The sequence below is a fragment of the Penicillium verrucosum genome (genome assembly GCF_028828655.1).
Source record: "Penicillium verrucosum strain IBT 35672 chromosome Unknown utg000003l_segment0_segment0, whole genome shotgun sequence".
Taxonomy (NCBI): domain Eukaryota; kingdom Fungi; phylum Ascomycota; class Eurotiomycetes; order Eurotiales; family Aspergillaceae; genus Penicillium; species Penicillium verrucosum.
Genome location: NW_026643212.1, coordinates 4,645,146 through 4,664,502, shown reverse-complemented (window position 1 = coordinate 4,664,502; position 19,357 = coordinate 4,645,146). Strand labels below are relative to the sequence as shown.

The 19,357-nt window shown below is 49.4% G+C and overlaps 6 protein-coding genes across 6 annotated transcripts; 2 read left to right on the top strand and 4 right to left on the bottom strand.

The window, feature by feature from the left end:
- Window positions 1–1,898: 1,898 nt before the first annotated feature.
- On the bottom strand, window positions 1,899–3,791 carry sti1 (Hsp90 cochaperone STI1; the record flags this gene model as incomplete). Its single annotated transcript, XM_057222046.1, has 4 exons — window positions 1,899–2,051; window positions 2,112–3,397; window positions 3,468–3,661; window positions 3,727–3,791. 4 exons carry the CDS (start codon window positions 3,789–3,791, stop codon window positions 1,899–1,901), a joined length of 1,698 nt encoding a protein of 565 aa, XP_057072318.1.
- Window positions 3,792–4,371: 580 nt separating this feature from the next.
- On the top strand, window positions 4,372–5,340 carry N7516_009326 (uncharacterized protein; the record flags this gene model as incomplete). The annotated part of the gene is made up of 3 exons (XM_057222045.1): window positions 4,372–4,466; window positions 4,529–4,601; window positions 4,663–5,340. 3 exons carry the CDS (start codon window positions 4,372–4,374, stop codon window positions 5,338–5,340), a joined length of 846 nt encoding a protein of 281 aa, XP_057072317.1.
- A 487-nt stretch (window positions 5,341–5,827) lies between these two features.
- On the bottom strand, window positions 5,828–7,078 carry N7516_009325 (putative PHD finger domain protein; the record flags this gene model as incomplete). The annotated part of the gene is made up of 1 exon (XM_057222044.1): window positions 5,828–7,078. The coding sequence occupies one exon, from the start codon at window positions 7,076–7,078 to the stop codon at window positions 5,828–5,830; it is 1,251 nt and encodes a 416-aa protein (XP_057072316.1).
- A 3,393-nt stretch (window positions 7,079–10,471) lies between these two features.
- Window positions 10,472–11,257, bottom strand: N7516_009324 (uncharacterized protein; the record flags this gene model as incomplete). The annotated part of the gene is made up of 3 exons (XM_057222043.1): window positions 10,472–10,562; window positions 10,612–11,040; window positions 11,133–11,257. 3 exons carry the CDS (start codon window positions 11,255–11,257, stop codon window positions 10,472–10,474), a joined length of 645 nt encoding a protein of 214 aa, XP_057072315.1.
- Window positions 11,258–13,702: 2,445 nt separating this feature from the next.
- Window positions 13,703–14,488, top strand: esdC (GTP-binding protein EsdC; the record flags this gene model as incomplete). Its single annotated transcript, XM_057222042.1, has 1 exon — window positions 13,703–14,488. The coding sequence occupies one exon, from the start codon at window positions 13,703–13,705 to the stop codon at window positions 14,486–14,488; it is 786 nt and encodes a 261-aa protein (XP_057072314.1).
- Window positions 14,489–15,254: 766 nt separating this feature from the next.
- N7516_009322 (DNA-directed RNA polymerase II subunit RPB2) lies at window positions 15,255–19,229 on the bottom strand (the record flags this gene model as incomplete). Its single annotated transcript, XM_057222041.1, has 3 exons — window positions 15,255–15,556; window positions 15,617–18,996; window positions 19,041–19,229. The coding sequence occupies 3 exons, from the start codon at window positions 19,227–19,229 to the stop codon at window positions 15,394–15,396; spliced, it is 3,732 nt and encodes a 1,243-aa protein (XP_057072313.1). The 3' UTR covers window positions 15,255–15,393.
- Between the last annotated feature and the right edge of the window lie 128 nt (window positions 19,230–19,357).

The following is a 19,357-nucleotide window of genomic DNA, read 5'->3' as shown; positions in this document are numbered from 1 at the left end:
CAGATTGGGGGGAGGGGGAGGGGAAGAATGCTGACTCGCATACAGTCTACAGCTGAGTAACGTACTGGAATAGGGTGTGGAGGTCGTAGTCGGAGGGGTTACCTGTGTTTATTGTATATCAAGGTACGAAGTCCTTGATTTACAGAGAGAAAGAAAGAGAGAAGGAAAAAAAGAGGAGTGTACCAAGAGGCACAGCTGTTTGCCCAGCCGCTTGCGTCAAGGGGAACTGTGGCTGGAATTCTTACGATACATGGACTATTACCATTACATACCTTATATGTAAATTATGATTTATATTAGTTATTTTACTTTGTCTATAATTTCAAAGCCCAATAAAAAAGAAAGAAAAGAGTAAAAAAAGGGGAGATCGTGAGCTTCGAGGTCGATCGAAGATCAGTGACGTACGCCGGGGGGGCCCTGGATCAGATTCCTTTCATTTTAGTACTATTCTTGGATCTACCTATGAGGGTATAAGTCAATGAGTATGCTAGTTTATATATAGTTGTAGAGGGTACTCCGTACTCTGTATCTATTCAATTGTTCATATAGAATGTTAATTGAGGATCAGGGGAGTGAGTAAGAGTAATTGACTAAACTCCGACTATTAGATTTGGACCCGAGCTTTCAGCACCGCCACAGAGGGTCAAATAGAGGGTCAATGAAGAAGGATGAAGAGCGATAAAGAGGGTCAATAATTCTTTTTTCCACGGTACAGAGTACAGAGTCCTTACGGATCTTCTTAGGGTTCGAAATTAATTCTTGGCTTCCCCCTTTTATTCGTCTCGATGTACGGATACTCCATACTCTTTAAGTGGCTGTGATTATCCCAGCCCTCCCAGCCCTGCCACTCTAGGCAACGAGATATGCTACATTTGAGGGAATCTGGGCGCCTACCCTCTGTATGTTGTACTAGTACTCCGTACGGAGTACTCCGTATATCGTCTGGTATGTTGTAATTGCCAAAGTACCAAAGTATTTCGAAAACCAACAATCTCGAGGTACACGTGGCATGCATCCAGAATGCAAAAAAAAAAACCTGGTCACATAGTACCCTATACCCGATTAGGTAGATCGGCCATAGCTCGATCCACCAGGTTTGGATATGGAGACTGGATTTTCTTTACCGAGGAACTTCTTCTCCGTACTCCGTACTCCGTAGTACAACATACGGAGTACAGTACTTCATAACGTAAATCGTATATAGTACAATAATATCCAGACTAAAAGTAGATTTGGACTAGTTAACTACTCCGTATATTGTAATACCTAGGTAGTGATAGACAACCCAAGTCTGCATTAATTGATCTATCATATCATCTGTGGACATCTAGACTCTTGGTCCCTGATCCCTTCTGAGAGGTTATTTTCACTGTGTGTATTGTGTATTCCGTATTATTGTAAGTTTTGTACTACAAAAGCCAAAAATGAGGATGTTGATTGGTTCGATAAAGTAGTTCGGTAAGATCTTCTCTGGAACTCCCCCACTCATGTGGCGTTTTTCTTTTTCGATATCACTTTTTCAGCTTACGAATGGCCCAGAGATAGTCTATAGCTATGGCCGAGGTTAGACATGAATTAATATCGGGACTGGTACGGAGTATTCCGTAGTTTGCTTTTATATATTGTACAATTCAATTCTGGCTGAGACATATATTCACGAGAACTGGTTGATATACTTCCGACTTAAACAATTACAATGTTACACACGGTATTTGCAGCAATTGCAGCAGTCGACACACACACTCTAGATACTACCACACTATTAATATTGTTAGGAAGTGCAGTGCATGTAAGCAGAATGGAATTTTAGCAATATGGAACTAAAAAATATGCTGGTCAAGATATATCGTGTCAATTCGTATTCAATTCCCTCGAATGCTCTACACCCCTCAAAGCATTTACCGTCCCATGCGGATAACACCAGCAGCCATCAGCTTCTGAATCTTCATCCGGACCTGCGGGTTCTTCATGTGCTCCTGCAGCGCAGCCGGATCGCTCTTAGCCTGCTGGAGAATGCTCTGCATAACAGGGTCCTGGAGGACAGCCATGATCTAGAAAACAATGTTAGTATACTTCATGCATAATCCTATCTAGAGCATAGCAGATCTTACCTCGGGGTCATTTTGGATACGAGCCATGGTCTGCTCCTCGGTCTCACCAGCACGAGCGCTGAACTGGGCGTCCAGACACTTCTGCTGTTGCTGCTCGATCTCGCGAGCGTGCTTGCCGTCATCGTGTTCGGCGGCCTCGGTGAAGGTATCCAGGGCACGGTTGTGTTCCTTCATGGCGATCAGGGCAGCACCCTTGCGCATGTACGCGCGGATGAACTTGGGATCGCGCTTGATGGCCTCGTCACAGTCCTGCACGGCACCGGGGAATGCCATCAGCTTGATGAGGGCGGCGGCACGGTTGGAGTAACCACGGGGGTCCTCGGGGGCACGCTTGGTCATCTCGGTGAAGGCGTCAACGGCACCGGGCCAGTCACCTTCCTGGAACTTCTGCTGGCCGAGCTCGCGGGCCTTCTCGGCCTCGGCAGGGTCAATGTAGGCGTTCCTCTCGGCGGTGCTCTTGGTCTTCTCGGCATTGCGAAGCTTGGTCAGGGTATCAGGGGTGCGGTGCTCCATGAGCGACTTGTTGTAGAAATCAATGGCCTTGGCGAGGTCACCGAGCTTCTCGTATGAAGAACCAATTCGGGTGTAGGACTTGGCCATCAGCTTGAAGTCGGCACGCAAGTCGCGTCCCTCCTCGACGGCCTTCTGGCAGGTCTCGATTGTGCCTTCGTAATCGGCCTTCTCGAACTTGGCGGCACCGATGTTGTTCAAGTAGGTGATGTCCTTGTGGAGGTCCCAGGCCTTGGTGTAGTGCTCAATGGCCTCATCGAGCTGCTTCTTCTTGTAGAAATCGTTTCCAATCTTCTTCTCGGCATCAGCAGCCTCCTTGGCCTGCTTCTTGGCGAGTGTCTCCTCGTCGACTGGCTCGGGCTCCGGGGTGGGCTCCTTCTTGGGCTGCGAGGTGCTAGGGGTAGCAGCGGGGGCAGGAGGCTCGGCTCCCTCACCACCGAAGTTCATATCAATACCGAGAAGCACACTCATGACCTGCAGGAAGCGGGGGTCGCGGATCTCCTCTCCAACACTGTTAGGGTTCTGTTGGATCTTCTGCAGCTTAGCCATGAACTCAGCATCTCCCAGCAGGGAGGCGGTCTTGGGGTTGTTGGCCAGCTTCTGGAACAGAGCCGGGTCGTTGAACATGCCACCGAGACCTCCTGTTGGGTCTCCGCTGACACCATCTGCGGTAGCCTCCGCGTTGATGGCGCGCTGGGTTGCCTCCAGACCGGACTTAGCCTGTGCGTTGCCAGGCTCGATCTTCAGGGCCTCGTCGTAGGCATCGTGCGCAGCCACTGCTGTCAGTTAGCACCTTGTCACAATGCAGGTTATTCCACCACTTTGTGTGCAACTAGAATAACATACAAAGATCTCCGAGACCGCGGTACGCAGCACCCTTGCGGGCATGGCCCTTGGACCAATCGGGCTTGATCTCGATCGCCTTCTCGGCATCTTCGAGGGCTTTTTGATATTCGTCCTGGGCGCTGTAGACAGCGGAGCGGTTGGAGTAGAGGATGTGGTTTTCGGGTTCGATGGCAAGGGCCTGGGAGAATTTCTCGCTGGGGTTTTTTATCAGTCTCTGCTTTGACAGAATCATATGTTAAAAAGGTGGGGTAGCGCATACACAGCAGTGGAATAGTCCTTAGCAGAGAAGGCCTTGTTGCCCTCTGCCTTCAAAGCGTCGGCCATTTTCGAGTGATATGCTAAATTGCTCAAAAAAAGGAGTAATGCAGATCAAAAACAAGACTACGAGGAACTGGAAGTGCTGAGGTCATGAGCTCAATGGGCCGGAGCTTCTCGAAATTTCCGTTGGAGTCTACTGCCTCAGGCAGAATTTAATTTAATTTAAGCCTCAGGCAACAGACACCTCAGGCATTAACGCTGACATTGAAGCTCCGCGAGGCTAAACCCTTTTAGGTCAAAGTCAGTCCCCGCCGAGAAAAAGTCGCCAAAAAAACACCATTTGTGATCCATTCGTGACTCAAAATTTACCGACATCGACACACCATGGTCCTCTAACCTACTCCTTGGCCTCTAGAACACTCCCTTGAACATGAAAAACCACGAGCCCCTTCGACTGAACCTTGATTTTGCCTGATATCTCCGTCGCATCTCCAACAATGGCCTCCGCGGGGTCCCAAGTGGCCGAGCTTGCCTCTAAGCTTTACGATGCATGCGTGAATGAATTTGACTCCGATCACCTGTTCTATCAGAACGATTTCCTCAATCTCAAAGTGATCCCAAAGAACGACGTTGCGCTCCTGCTAGAATGCACACAGAGCCTCGTCAATCAAAATCTCTTTCGACTCCTCCAAAAGATGGAAAGCTCACGTGGAAGCTTATTGACCGCGAGGATGCTGAAAAGTAGGAATCGCATGCATCTCTGTGTCGATAAAACCACATAACTAACCCCTCCTCCCTTTCAGGCTCCGCAACCTCACCCCGGACGAGGCCATGGTCTACAATGTCATCCACTCCACAGAACGAACAGGTATCTGGGTGCGGCACATCGGAAATCGCACGAACTTGCACAAGTCGATCCTCGACCGATGTCTGAAAGCCCTCGAAGGGAAAAAATTACATCAAATCCCTCCACAATGTCAAATACCCTAGCCGCAAGATGTACATGCTGGCCGGGCTTGCTCCGAGCGAAGAAGTAACCGGAGGAGCCTGGTTCACGGACGGTGTACTGGACGCCAGCTTCATCAACAGTGTCGCAGGTTACATCGAGTACACCGTGAGCCGGAAGAGTTGGTTCGAAGTTCCGGCCTCAGACCGAAAGAACAAACGCATCAAAACCGCCTCCGGCAAGGCAGACGTCAAGTCCGACGAGAAAACCTACCTCCCCTACCCCCACGGCTACGCAGGATACCCGACCGTGGCGGAGATCACCACGGCCGTCAATGACAGTGGCATTACTCCCGTCCGCCTAGGCGAAGAGAGCGTCGTGCAACTCCTCGAAATGCTCTGCTACGACAACAAGCTCGTCGCATTAGGAAACGGCGAATGGTACAGATCCCTCAAGAGTCCTGAGGCTGTCAAAGCGACCCAATCCCGCAAGCCGCCCGTCGAAGGCGACGATCTCTCTGTTGCAAACAAGCATCTTGTGAAGAACGGCATGACGGAAGCCCCCTGCGGCCAATGCCCAGTCTTTAAGCTGTGCGCACCAGGCGGCGCAGTCAGCCCCGAGACCTGCGAGTACTTCGACCCGTGGCTGAGCAACGGGCTTGGGTTCTAAGTGGACAGGCGGGCAATAGCTTTTCCACGAATATCTGATTTCTGACTTTCGGCGTACTGTGTGCGCCCGTGTGCCAACATGTTTTGCATGGAAGAAACAAAAAAAGGGGATATGTGCATAGCGATGGCGTTTTCGACTTGATTTGGTTAGGCTCCGGCTCACTGGTGACCCAGGGAATATTGGGCGCTGGATGTGCACGGCTTGGACATACGCTTGGCTGTAGCTGGGAATGGATGGATACCTAGGGGAGGGAATATATGCTTCCTGGTTTCATTTTCTCTCGGGGATTAGTGACAGTTTTTGTCTCGAATAGACAGAATATGAAATTGATTCCGTTTAGACAAATTTGAATTACGCAGTAAAACTAGTAACAAGTAGATATCTTTTTGTCCAGTCCAGTCCAGCCCAACACCATAAAAGTCCCTCAAACGCCAATGGGTATATCAACCGTCATACAGATCATAGAAAAAAAGAAGAGAGCATAGAATCACTTGCCCAGAGTACGTCTGCACTCATCACAATACCAAGTCCCAACCGGCTCGCGCGTCAATCCAACACACTTCCAGTGGAACCACTCATAGGGACACTCGTCATTGTCGCAAGCCACCATGTCCCCATGACTGACAGTGCGACAGGTACAATAGACCTTCGAATCCTCATTACCCTCATCCTCATCCTCATCGTCGACATCCTCATCAGCAGCACCATCACTCTTGTCGGAGTCCGACGTATCAGCACTGCTGAGCATGGAGTCATCATCCTCATCGCCTTCTCCATTAGGAGACTTCTTCGAAATCTTAATACGACCACTAGCACTGGAAGAGCGCTTGATCGGCTTTCCGCTCGCAGTTTTCAGCTTCTTGACTTGCTGGTGCGGCGCGACTTTCTTGGTCAGTGCCTTCTTGATGCCGATGCTAGCACGGGGGCCGGCACTTCCTGCACGACTACCTGCCGGTGTACCAGGCTTCGGTGTACCAGGGCCCATGGAGGACTGACGGAGGTTCGAGGAGGCTACGGGGAGGGTGTTGAGGGATGGGTTCAAGCGGCGACGCTTGCTGTCCACAGCCCCGGCAGAGGATTCGCGTTGACGTTGCTGGAGGTGTACGACAGCTGCTGCTGCTGGAGTAGCCGGTGCAGAGTTGCGTGCTGTGGTTTGTCCGAGCTGGGCTGCGGAGCTGGTGACGCGAGGAGTTGTGGATTGGTTCAAGCGCTGCGCAGCAGCCAGGATGGGGTTCGCATTCCCGGAAGTCGGGTTGAGGGGCGTTGAGTAGGCGGGGGTGTCGGTAGGGGTGGAGTCAGGGAGGAAGATCTTGGGTGGGTTTCTGTATTTGTTTTTTGAGTCGAAGAGGGAAGGGAGGGGTGGGTCGTTGGTGAGGAGGCCTTCGTTGACTAGATCGCGAATGCGCACATCGAGTCGTTTGATCTGACGATCAAGGAGGACACATGCCTTCTCGCTGAGCTGGATCTTCTCGTTCTGCAGTTCATGAGATCTGTCCATATTCTGTAAGACGGTCTTGCTGTATGGCTCTTCCTTGGGGTTCGGTGTCAGACTGCCGTTCAGTTTGATGAATTTCTGGATGCTGCTGTCGCGAGAATTGATTGTGGCGCGACACTCCTGCATAACCTTGTCCTTGGCTTGGATTTCCTCCATTAGGTGGTTAATCTCAGCTGGAAGATTCGCCACATCGTGGACGAACTGCTCTAGGACAGTTGCGCAGTCCTCTGCACCATGTGCCATTTTGGAGTCGGTCGCAGGGCGGGTTGAAGGTGACTCCTATCGGGAGTTGAGGAAATGAAATACAACTCAACCGGGCTCGATATAAGCGCTTGTTCCGATTTTTATCTTATTTGCACCAAAATTCGGATGACTAGATGAACGCCTGGCCTTTTCTCACGTCGTTATTCGGACACTCATCATAAGGGACAAATTGGTTGAAGTCGAACATATGCTGACTCATTGATGACTAATCCTCGGATCGGCACCGTGATTGTCCGAAGTATAGACGTCTCTTCTCACCTTAGACATTTAGACTCACAAGCAAGAAGACCTCTGAAGTGTTATCCAAAGTGGATCGACCAAGAAATGCATGTGCCTAGGTTTCAAACTAGGTGAAATGTTGTCAGGGAGAAAAAGGACATCGAGAAGGTGAAACTCCCAGGGAGTAGCTGGTGTCCAGCCAAGCTATATCGCCACGAGATGAAGGGGTGTCAATTGACTCGATCGTCTTGCGCGTTGACTGCCGCACCGCGATGGATTAGAATTTGACATTGGCACGTTCTAGCACCTCCACCACTGGTCTGTGTCCGTTCATCGCCGCGAAATGCAGAGGGGTCAGGCCATCGAAGCCCTTGGAATTGATATCAATTTCCTCTATCAGAAGTTTCATGACAGACGCAAACCCCGCCTGTGTTGCCGTATATAATGCAGTATTCCCCCGCAAAGCACGGGGGAAATGGCCACGGGGCTACTACTTAACGCGGACGCTAATAAGAATGCTTCTGGTTCTTGGTCGAGAGCTCGACTACACGACGCCGCTGAGCACGGATACGAAGCGAGCTGAGCCCTTATTGGGGCAAGTGGTAAGAATTGCACACTTGTAGGTCAGTTTAATTTACGAGCTAGCTAGCTTTAACCGAACGTTATATCTGGAGGATAGTAAGAATCTAATGCACAGACATAAGGCAACAAGGAAGCGAAGCTTTGTTTGCCCAGGTTCCCAGGTGCTTGCCTCTGGTTAGTCAGATCTCTCTTTGTCCCCATGGACTATAAAAGAGCTCCACGGTGGTTGGTATATTCATCATCTACAACTATCTATATACCTTGCTTCCTATATATCTCAGTTCTTCCTTCTTGGTCTCAACAGCACCGTAGAAATCAACGTGCATTAGAATCTTCGCACCTTTTTCACGCTGGGTCTTGACTAGACCTCCTCCCTGGTCAGGTAAGCTTCCTTTTTTACTTTCCTTTTTTTCTCCATTTCCCCAATCACCCTTTCACTTTGGAGCGATATTGACAGAACTAATTGATCTCCCCGCTTTGAATCCAGAATCATGTCGTGAGGCATCTAGGATCTGCACGGAAAGCCGCTCTCGCCTTGGATTCCGGATTAGATACGTTATAGACCACTGGGAGAAAGTGATTCGCGGTATAAGTTTGCTGTGTGAAATCCCCGTCAGTCCTGCCCGAAAAGATGTCCGCGATAACCAAATGTCTCTGCCCGAGTCGTTCGATGAACGGGACGTTGGACCTTCTATGCAATCCGAACGACCCTCACAAATTCAATCATGGTTCCGTTTGGGTTGATCTACTATGTTCCCCTCCGCATGTCGTGATGTCACTCGAAAAGTGATCATTTCCTGCTCATCTCGACATTCAAGATCAGTACCTTATATTCTTCACAATAATTACAACAGGTAAACACACATAACTGTTTAATATCTCTTCTCCTGCATGAATCAATGCAACCCCAGGGAGCTCAGTCCAATGGACAACAATCTGATCAGGTTGAATATCTCAACCACTTCGTCGATCTACCCGCATTCGAAAGCCAAGCCGTGCAATGCTAGAACACATAGCTGCATTGTGCTAATCTAGACCCATCTGAAACTGCACTCTTTGCAAATGAGATAAATGACGTTGTTGCGTCTGTCTTTACAGCTGTCACGGAAGGCAAGGATAACGATAAAAGCCCTCCCATCAACAACAAATTGACCCCACAAGATGTTGGCTACACACCTAATGGTTGGGTGGATGCCATGAATTGTGTGGAACGTGGGAAATGGCTAGCTGCAGCCCACATTGAGCTAAAAGCCCAGATCAAGAACAGCACATGGAGAGTAGTTGATCGCAAATCGAACAAGACAATGCGGAAACCGCTTACCCTCAGTAGGGTGTTCGATAGTAAGAAGGGCGATGGTCGGTACAAAGAACGTCCTGTTGCTCGAGGCTTCAATCAGATTAAGGATGTCGATTTTCATAAGGTTGATGCCGTTGTGGCAAAGCCTATCTCGTTCAAAGTCTTCTATACAATTGCCGCCGCACTGAATTGGTTCCTCCATTATATTGATGTCAAAACTGCATTTCTTAGTGCTGACACCAAGGAATCGATTTATACTGAGCCAGCAGAAAATCGGGCAGCTGGCGGAGCGAGGCAAATTGCAGAAAAACGAAGCAAATTCAAGCGAGGATCTCTTTAGATCTCCAACAATTGCACGAGAACATGACTCTTATAAAGTCTGTTTATGGCCTAGAGCAAAGCCCACAGGAGTGGTGCATGCTTCTTCATAACGGCCTATTGTCAATAGGCTTCCAACGAGTTTATACGGATCATTCAGTGTGAGTCAAATAGCCTGCGAAGGTGCCTAGTTACGTGCTTAGGCACCTTGGTAATATCTTAATTCTTACACCTTCGAAGAAAGCAGTATATCTGCAACTAGTAGATCTACAACCGACGGATCTACAATTGCTCTCCCGCAGAGGAAATTTATTACTTCGCTTCTCTAGCAATATAGCATACAAAGCAAACAAGCCAGTTGCTACCCCGTTCAATGAGAAAGACCTATTAGTCTCATCAACTACAACTATAATGCCTGCCGAATATAAGCTCTACCAAGAGAAGATAGGCAAGGTTATCTAGTTGATAGTAACTACTAAAGGTGACATTTCATATGCAGCAATCTAGCTAGCAAAATGTACTAGAGACCCAGGTATTCAACATAAACAGGCTCTCAAACGACTGTTTCGTTACCTAGCAGGCACAGTTGATCTATACATCTAGTTCAACAAGCAAGATTCTTCTCTCTTATCCCAACAGCTTGCTCTACATGGTTATTATGATACTTACCACGTTGGACAGCATTCAACAAATGGATTATCAGCCTCTAGATTTGCATTCCACCTAGCTAAGGGGCCTATAGTATATATACCGCTGCAGTGACAATCGGAGGTTCCGATTGTCCCTATGATCTTTTGGCCGAGTGTAATCTCCAGCCGCGTCTGGATTACATAGTTTAGATCTCTCCTCCAGTATCTGTAACATTAACAACAACAACAGCAACAACCAACAATACAATACATTGTGTGCTTCTGATCCTATCCTACCCTAACTATAGATCTTAACAATAACTCAGACTACATGGCAGGGTACTTAACATCAGTATCTTCACTCTTCACCTTTCCCTCCTCCTCTTCTGCCGTAGGCTTCCTCCCCCAAACTCTCCTCCTATGTAACGTTAGCTCAACTCCATCATAGTCAAAAGGGGGGAACTCACGCATACTGCCACATATGAATATGCGGATCCTGCAACTCCTTCCTAACATTCGCCAACAAAATCAACACCTCCTCCTTCGTCCACGGCGTCGGAACCCCAAACTTAGTGAGAAGATACATGGCCCAACCCTCCATACCAGCCGTCCACTGATGATAATGCAACCTCCCCGCTTCTTTAAGTGTAGGATCACGCGCCCACGGACCAACAGGCCACCTATACGACTTCTCATGGATATCAACAAAACCAGCCTTTTCCATCGCAGCACGCATCGTGTCCAGTGTGTCGATGGGGTGGTTCCATTCCTGTCCTGCGCGGAATACCGCTTGGGTGAACTGGACCATACTTGAGTCTGGGGACATGCTGGAATCCGAGCAGTGGATTCGGGGGTCGCCTTCTACTTGTTCGATCCAGCCGCCTGGGATTAGGTTTCTGTTACTTTGGTGTTAGATTGGTATTCAGAGAGCAGGGAGGATTGTGGTTGATATTGAGTGCTGAGATGAGGGGAGATGGACTAGACTTACTTGTAACACTGGGCGAATAGACAGTCCCATTCAACGGGCGTGAAGGCGCCTATTAGCTGGCGCATGTGGATTAGGTCGAAGGGCTGTCGCCAGGTCCATTCCTGTAGGACGTCGTCGACTTCCATGATGCAGTTTGGAGGGAGCCAGTCTCCTGGTGGGGGAAGAGGTCTACGCCTCTGACGGTTGCTTGGTTTGGTTAGCTTGCTGTCTGTGTGGCATGAGGATATATGTGTGGATGAATTTGCTTGCCATTTGGGAATATGTCAGCTACATCGCTGTATTTTGTCAGTCGGTGTTCTTGGGTTGGGGAAGTTGTGCTCTTACATGGCCCAGTTGCCTCGGCCTGTGCCGATATCCAGGATTTGCTTGCATTTGGTCAGTGGGGGCTTTTATGGTTCTGTTGTTTCTGGGCGTATGTGTATACCTTGGGGTCTTCCAGTGGTGCCTGGTAGAGTGGATTGTCGGTATCGGCGTCTAGGAGTATACACAGCAGATGGCTGACTAAGTTAGTAGGTGTGTGTATGTGTGTGTTAGTGTAGTGGTATCATAAACTCACCCTGCCTCTAAACTCTCAAATTGTTGCTCGTCAGATGGACACCTGGAGGAATATTAGAAGGCATATAGTTGAGTTGATATTGGGGTACGTACCAAGATGCACCCTCCCTCACAGTCTGATAGCTGATATCTTGTCAATACTCGACCTCGGTAGATTCGAACATATGCATACCGTCTTCCATTCTCAAACACTCCCCGATAGACGGATGATGATAGAGAGGTTGTTTCACTGCAGTCTAGGTTAGAATGATCGATAGTAGCCTAGTGTGTATACCCACGAAGCAAAGTCACTATCTACATAGTCGTCACGTCCATGGTCATAGTAAACCGGATCCTATTGATATTAGATTCCTATCAATCGGATTATAAAGAATTCACTTACAATCTCGATTGATTGGTCCATAACTAAAAGTACTCAAAGAAAGGAAGTGCAATTTCGAAGATACGAGACAAGAACTCCATTATTTAAGACGTTGTGTGGACTGAAAAGACAAAAGAACCCATCAAACAAAAGAACCCTTCAAGGGTCCAGACGGATACATGGCTCTTTCCAGCTTTAGTGCTTCAAGTGTCTCATGGATCGACCAACGGCCTTACGATTGCCCCCTTGTCCTTAATATATTTTATCCACCTTGACCGTTGCAGAAGGATTGAAGGATTGAACCAATTAGAGAAATAAGGACATCCACCGGTCGCATGTTCTTTACTGAAATGTCTGTTTTTTTTTTTTTTTTTCTTTCTTTCTTTTTGATCTCAGAAAGAGAGAAAGAGAGAAAGAAGATTAAGAAGACAAAGGCAGAGAGGAGGTGACAGAGTCAAATGCCGAAAAGGCGGAAAGGGAAAGTCGGCACTTCCACATGGCACAATCATCGTCCTCGAACGTCCATGTTCATCCTTGTCAATCATCCCTGTCCAATTAACCTGGGCAGACCTATCTCTGACTGAATAGGGCCTAATGCATCTCATCCCGCGTCTTAGTCTTGGCGGATTTTTAATTAGGAAGGACCGTGACGTCCTTGACTCGGATATTTTAATCTCGGGGAGTACATTAACACACACCAGCATCCTTTTGAAATCAGGTCTTTAATTTTACCAGGTCTCTGTGTTGGTCATTCCCCCATACCTCCAGAACCTATCTACAACATCGTACGAAGATGAGGGGTTGAGAGGGTCCGATCTCATCTCGGCTATCGACCCTCCAAGGCTCACCTCACCTCACAAACTCTAGACATGACAACACATACTCCCTCCACAATTAATGAGGCTGACAACTTCTTCAGACTTCTAATCTCTAAAGCTGCTTGGACAATGGCCCTTTCGTACTCCGTACAGCAAAACTCTCTCCTCTTCTGGTCCGAGCACCAGCGTTAAATCCCGGTCAGTCATTGGCCACGGCCAGGAGGGCAGCACATCACAGTCCAACCTGCATCGAACCAACCAACATCGTCAATTACCCGCTCACCTCCAGTATGGATTCTGCACTGCTGATCGAATCGACCTGCTTAAAAGAATGCCATAGCCACCTCAAGGCGGATTTCTTCTCTCTTTTTTTTTCTTCAGCGAGCGTTTGTTGTGTTTATCTGCCATATTCGAGTGATCCTGAGCACTGGTTGCCTGGGCCTATTTTTCTTTCTTTATCTTCTATACTATTCTAATTTTTTTACTCTTTTTACTCTCAAACGAGCTGTGCTCTTTGAGATTCTGCCTTGCTACGGATTTCCCTCGAATTTTACAACTATTAACAGTTTTACTTGTCGCCGGTCGACTTGATTTCGCTGTTCAACAGAATATCTACAACAAACTCAACTTTTAATATAATCTCGCTCGATTATTCTTCTTTTCTTTGTCGGACCGGTTCCCCAAAGATCAACAAAGAGTCCAATATTTCCCAATCAACTTTGACAATCCAAAACTCCGGTAGTTTTAGGTTGTTCTAGCTCTATACGATACTCTTGATCTTTTGCACCGACAACTTTTTTAAATTCCAATTTTTTTGTGTCTACATTTGATTCGTCATGGCCGCCGTTCAACTCAAGTTCTCCCTCCGGACCTCGTCCAACGTCAAGACCGTCCACCTGGTCGGTTCATGGGACAACTACCAACGTCAGATCCCGCTCTCCAGCGAAGAAAAGCCCGGCGCCTGGGTCGGCAAGTTCCGCTTCCAGACCTCAATGCTCCAACTCGGAGGCCGCTACTGGTACTACTACATGATGGACGGGTACCACGTATCGCACGACCCAGCCGTCGAATACACCGTGGAGCCCACCACCGGCCGCAAGCTCAACATCCTCGATGTTCCCGGCGGCAAGCCCAGCACCCGATCATCCGCACCAAAGACCAGCCGCGGTAACATTGCCACGGGCCGCGCCCTGTCCCCCTCGCGCATCCAGCACCCAAAGCCAACAAAGCACTACGCCTCCCGCCAACTCCGCGAAGCAGACTTCGCTCCAACCGTCGACGACCTCACCCGTCGCTTCGCGGGCTCCCGTCTGTCAGATGAGTACTCGTACTCGAACAGCCCGCCCAGCTCTGCGGGGTCATCTCTTTCGTCGCGGTCGTCGTCGGGCTCGACTTCGCCTTCCTCGCTCTCGTCTATGAGTGAGCCGCCTGTCCACTGTCGCTGCGAGCGCTACGGTATCACCCGCAAGGGTGACCGTGTTAAGCTTGACTGTGGTGGTTCGCGCTGTGGATACGTCGAGTCTTCGGATGATAGCTGCTCTGAGTCTGAGTATGAGAGTGATGAGGAGTACTCCCGTGCTCGTAACGCTGTTCGTCGTCAGGGGATTGTCGTTCGTCGGTAGATGTGTTATTATGTGGCGGGTTCCTGGGACCTTGCTAGGTTATTCTTTGCTCTATTTGTTCTTTCGCTTGACTTGTTCTGGTCTGGTGAGACTTGGTCATTGCGTTTGTTTGATTTTGTGAAAATGATATAAAAATACCAAAAACAGCCCGGGCTGTGCGTTGACTGGTTTCGCACTGCGGTTGGGCGGGGATGAGGATTGTGTGGTGAGAGGGGAGGAGAAAGAAGGGGAAGAAGCAGAAGAAGAAGAAGAAGCCATCGATTACAACACACAGTTATTTCGATGCAGACAACATCCACCCTGGATCATCAAAATCCAGCCTCGTGGACTCACTCCGACAAGCTTATCTTGAACCGGTCAAGTTCCGATCTGACCAGCACAAGCCATAAGACGACAAGATCTGTCCTGAGCCTCCTGGATCCAAGGAGGTCTGACCAAGATGAAAAACGGTATCTCGTTAACCGAAGAACATCCTTCCGATGTCATGGACTTGTTCATGCTTTGGTTTAGGTCTTACTCTGAGATACCAATGAATAATGAGATATGACCTGCGTCCATGTGTATTGTAGATTGAGGATTCTTGTAATTGTAACTACGAGTCCCGACTAGATATCCGAGTTGATTCGAATGTATGGCCACAGGAGACAAGATAGTTAAGTGAGGGTTAGACATATTACAACAGAAATGGGTATAGCTGTGCTGAACATGCTGGGGCATCAACTCTACCTACAGAACTAGGAGCAGTGACAAAAATCACACAAAAAGTGTTTCAATTCAAGTATGTAGGACCGGTTATTGTAATGCGATGGCCAACGATCCTCCGAGACGCCGCGAAACAGGCCAAGCAGATGCGCATTTTTCCAGCAAGATCATTAAAGTACAAATGTGAAGAGAGCAACCGTAAATCAACGCACCGAAACCCCAGAGCGATCGGTGAACATCCGAGCGGCAATGTTCATGGAGGCCAGCTCTTGGAACAACAGCTTGGCGGCGTAGGGGATATGGACTTGCGAGATACGGTGCTTGTTGTTGCAAAGACGACACTCGAAAAGGCCCTTCTTCAGTTTCCTATAGAGACGGTTAGTTTTCTGTGCAACGCAAAGCCAACAAAGTAGGGGTTGAACTTACGCAACTGGTGTCATCAGGCCACAATCGTCGCAAATATGAACACGGAACGGATCAGAAACGTCAAAGAGACGCTCCTTCAGGAAAGCACTAGCACCATGGGCGATCATACAATCACGTTCCATCTCTCCGAAACGGAGACCACCGTCACGGGCACGACCTTCCACAGGCTGGCGAGTCAGAATCTGAGTAGGACCACGAGCACGAGCGTGGATCTTGTCGTCGACCATGTGACGCAGACGCTGGTAGTATGTGGGACCCAGGAACACTTGCGCCACCATCTTGCGACCAGTGTGGCCGTTAAACATGACCTCGAAACCACGCGACTGGTAGCCGTGCTCACGCAACAGGCGGGAGACAGAGTCGACAGTAACATCAGTGAAAGGAGTAGCATCACCCTCGAATCCACGAAGAGCGGAAACCTTGCTGAGCTGACATTCGATCAAATGGGCAATGGTCATACGGGACGGAATGGCGTGGGGGTTAATAATCAAATCGGGAACGACACCTTCCCGAGTAAAAGGCATGTCCTCCTGTCGGTAGGTGATACCAATGGTACCCTTCTGACCGTGACGAGAGGCGAACTTGTCACCAATCTGGGGGATCTTGGTGGTACGCATGCGAACCTTGACGAACTTCAGGTCATCGTTACCAGTGGAGATCAACACCTGATCAACGATACCGTTCTCGGTACTACGCAGAGGCGTCGACACATCAATCTTGGTGTGTGACTTAGTACGCTGACCGAGTTCCTCTGCATCAGCAGCCAAGGGAGCTGTCTTTCCAATAATAATGTCCTCTCCAGAGACACGCACACCGGGAGCAACGATACCGTCCTCGTCCAGCTTGTCATAGGTACCCTTGCGCATGCCAAGGGTGTCAATCCGCATGGGTTTCTCGAATCTCTCGACAACTTGCAGTCCCACCATCTTCTCAGTATCCGCGTAGGTACGGTAGAAGAGACTGCGGAACAGACCACGATCGATACTGCTCTGGTTCATGATAACGGAATCTTCCTGGTTGTAACCAGAATAGGTTGCAATAGCGACAATAGCGTTCTGACCGGCGGGCAACTCTCGGAAACGCAGGAACTCCATGGACCGAGTGGTGGCCAAGGGCTTTTGTGGGTAGTACAGAATGTTGGCCATAGTCTCCATGCGCTGGGAAAAGTTCGTCAAGAAAACACCCATGGCTTGTTTACCCATGGCAGACTGATAGGTGTTACGCGGCGACTGGTTGTGATCCGGGAAAGGAATAATACTGGCACAAACACCCAAGATCATACTAGGGTGAATTTCGCAGTGTGTCCAGGTGTGGGCACGCTGGCTGAGAATCGACCGAACACGCTTGTTGGGGTCGCTGGTTTCGTCTTCTGGCAGGGCGTAACCAGCCTGAAGCTGACGAGAGATCTCGAGGTCCTCGGGGGTCATGACAATCATGATAGTTTCTTCTTCTTCGGCGTCGACATACTCCACTGCTCCAGAACGCACCAGACCATCCCATCCGAAGTATTGTTCACGGCGTTCTTCTGGGCCCAAGTCTGTTGGCAAGTCTTTGTCGGACTCGAGCTTCCGAATGTGGTCCTTGTTAAGGACCAATCCACCCGAGTTCTCACTCTTGGGGTCGTTATCAATAACGAACAGTGGCCGACAGACACGTCCAGTATCAGTGAAGATTTTGAACTCCCGTTCACGAATGTCACGAATCAAACTGACTTCGTGGGAGATCATGTTTCGTCGACGCAGATTCTGCATCGTAGTAACAAGATGCGAAGGGTCCCGGTGAATACCCACCCAGACACCATTGACAAACACCTTTGTCGCGTTGGGTGTCACTTGCGGTTCAAACTCCTCGAGGACTTCCATGTTGCGTTGAATCATGAAGTCCACGATGGGCTCGGCAGGTGTACCAACTGTGATGTAACACATGAGTGCCAGGTTCTTGACCAAACCACAGGCTTGACCTTCAGGTGTCTCGGCCGGGCAGACCAGGCCCCAATGAGTATTATGGAGTTGGCGGGGTTTGGCAATCTTTCCATCTCTGCCAATGGGTGTGTTGGTTCGGCGCAAGTGAGATAAGGAGGAAGCAAATGTGTAACGACTCAGCACCTGGGACACACCAGCCTTGGCGGAAGCCGCCTTCTTCTGCTCGCCCCAGTTACCAGTAGCAAGAGCATACTTCAATCCACCGGTAAGGGTGCTAGCCTTAATGCCAATGTTGAGATAAATTTCGCGATTGGTCTCAACGCATCGCTGCACATAACGCTGAAGATCCTTTGTGACTCGGGTGAAAAGAGTCCGGAAAAGACTGGCCAAAAGCGGTCCAGCCAAATCGAGTCGCTTCTTTCCGAAGTGATCACGGTCGTCGACATCACGGCGACCCAAAGCACACTGAAGAAGTCGGTGCACCATATATCCAAGGAAGAAAGCTTTGCGAGTTTCACTGCCCTCGCTCTGCGAAATGTGAGGCAGCAATTCCTTTTGCATAATATCACGGGCGTAGCGCACACGACGATCGTGATTCAGGTTCGACTGTGAGGATCCACGCTTGGCAATGAAATCCAGGGCAACTTCACGGTCCTGGATGACAAAACCCTCCTCGATACACGGCTTCAGCATCTCCAGCATGGGGGTATCATTGCGGTCATAGCAAATGTGGTTGAGGATATCTTCGTCGGAAACGACGCCCAGCGCACGGAAAACGACGACGATTGGAATATCGGCCTTAACGTATGGAAGCGTCGAGCGAATAGTCGGGCCAAATCCTCCTTTGGCGCTGTCACCCTTGGCAAAAAGCTTCAAAGTAAGCGACGAAAGCATGCGCGAGCCCTTCTCGACCGCACTTCGAATTTCGGCAATGTATGGTGTCGGGCTGGGGGGTGCCTTCTTGAAGACTTGGACGATGTTGCCCGCACTGCGCTCCTGTGCGATCAAAACCTTCTCACTGCCGTTAATGACGAAGTAACCACCAGAGTCGTAGGGACACTCGTTCCAAGCATAAAGTGAGGCTTCGTTCAAATCCTTGAGGATACAGTATTTAGATTTCAGCATAATGGGCATCTTTCCAATGAAGACTGTCTCCTCCTTCATCTGCTCCTGGGGCAGCTGCTTCGTTTTCCACTCGAGGTATGTGCCTTGAGCCTTTGCATCCGTTTCGCCATCATTATCATCATCGTCATTGTTGTTGTTGGGCTTGCCGATCCTCTCACGACCTTCCATGATCTTCTTTGTGACACCGAGGTAAAGTGGGGAAGCGTAAGTGAGGTTTCGTAGACGAGCTTCCTGAGGCAACATGATCGTGGTCGCGCCATCGCCTTCTGTAACGGATGGGCGCGAAAGCATGACAGTGCCAAATTTGAGCTCGTAACGACGCACAACGACCGGCTCGATTTCGTCTTCGGAGGGGGGAGAGTCTGGTCGAGGACCACCTGGCCTTGCTCCTCCACAAGCTCCTGCATCGTCGAGGAGATGAATTCATCGAAGGAGTCTAGCTGCTGAGAGACGAGACCCTTCGAGTCGAAAAAGGACGAAATCACCGTCCAGCAATCCTCGGAGGTGATGCCCTCATCCGCCTCATCGTAAAATTCTTCCTCATATGTCTCGTCGTAGTCCGCCATGATTGCGGTGAACTGGGGTTAGATATTGATTAAATAATGAAGAGAGGAGGAACAGGAAACAAAAAAAAGCGCAAGGCGCGTCGGCGTGGGAGCAACTCCGCAAGAATCGCCCAACGCGCTGCAACGCC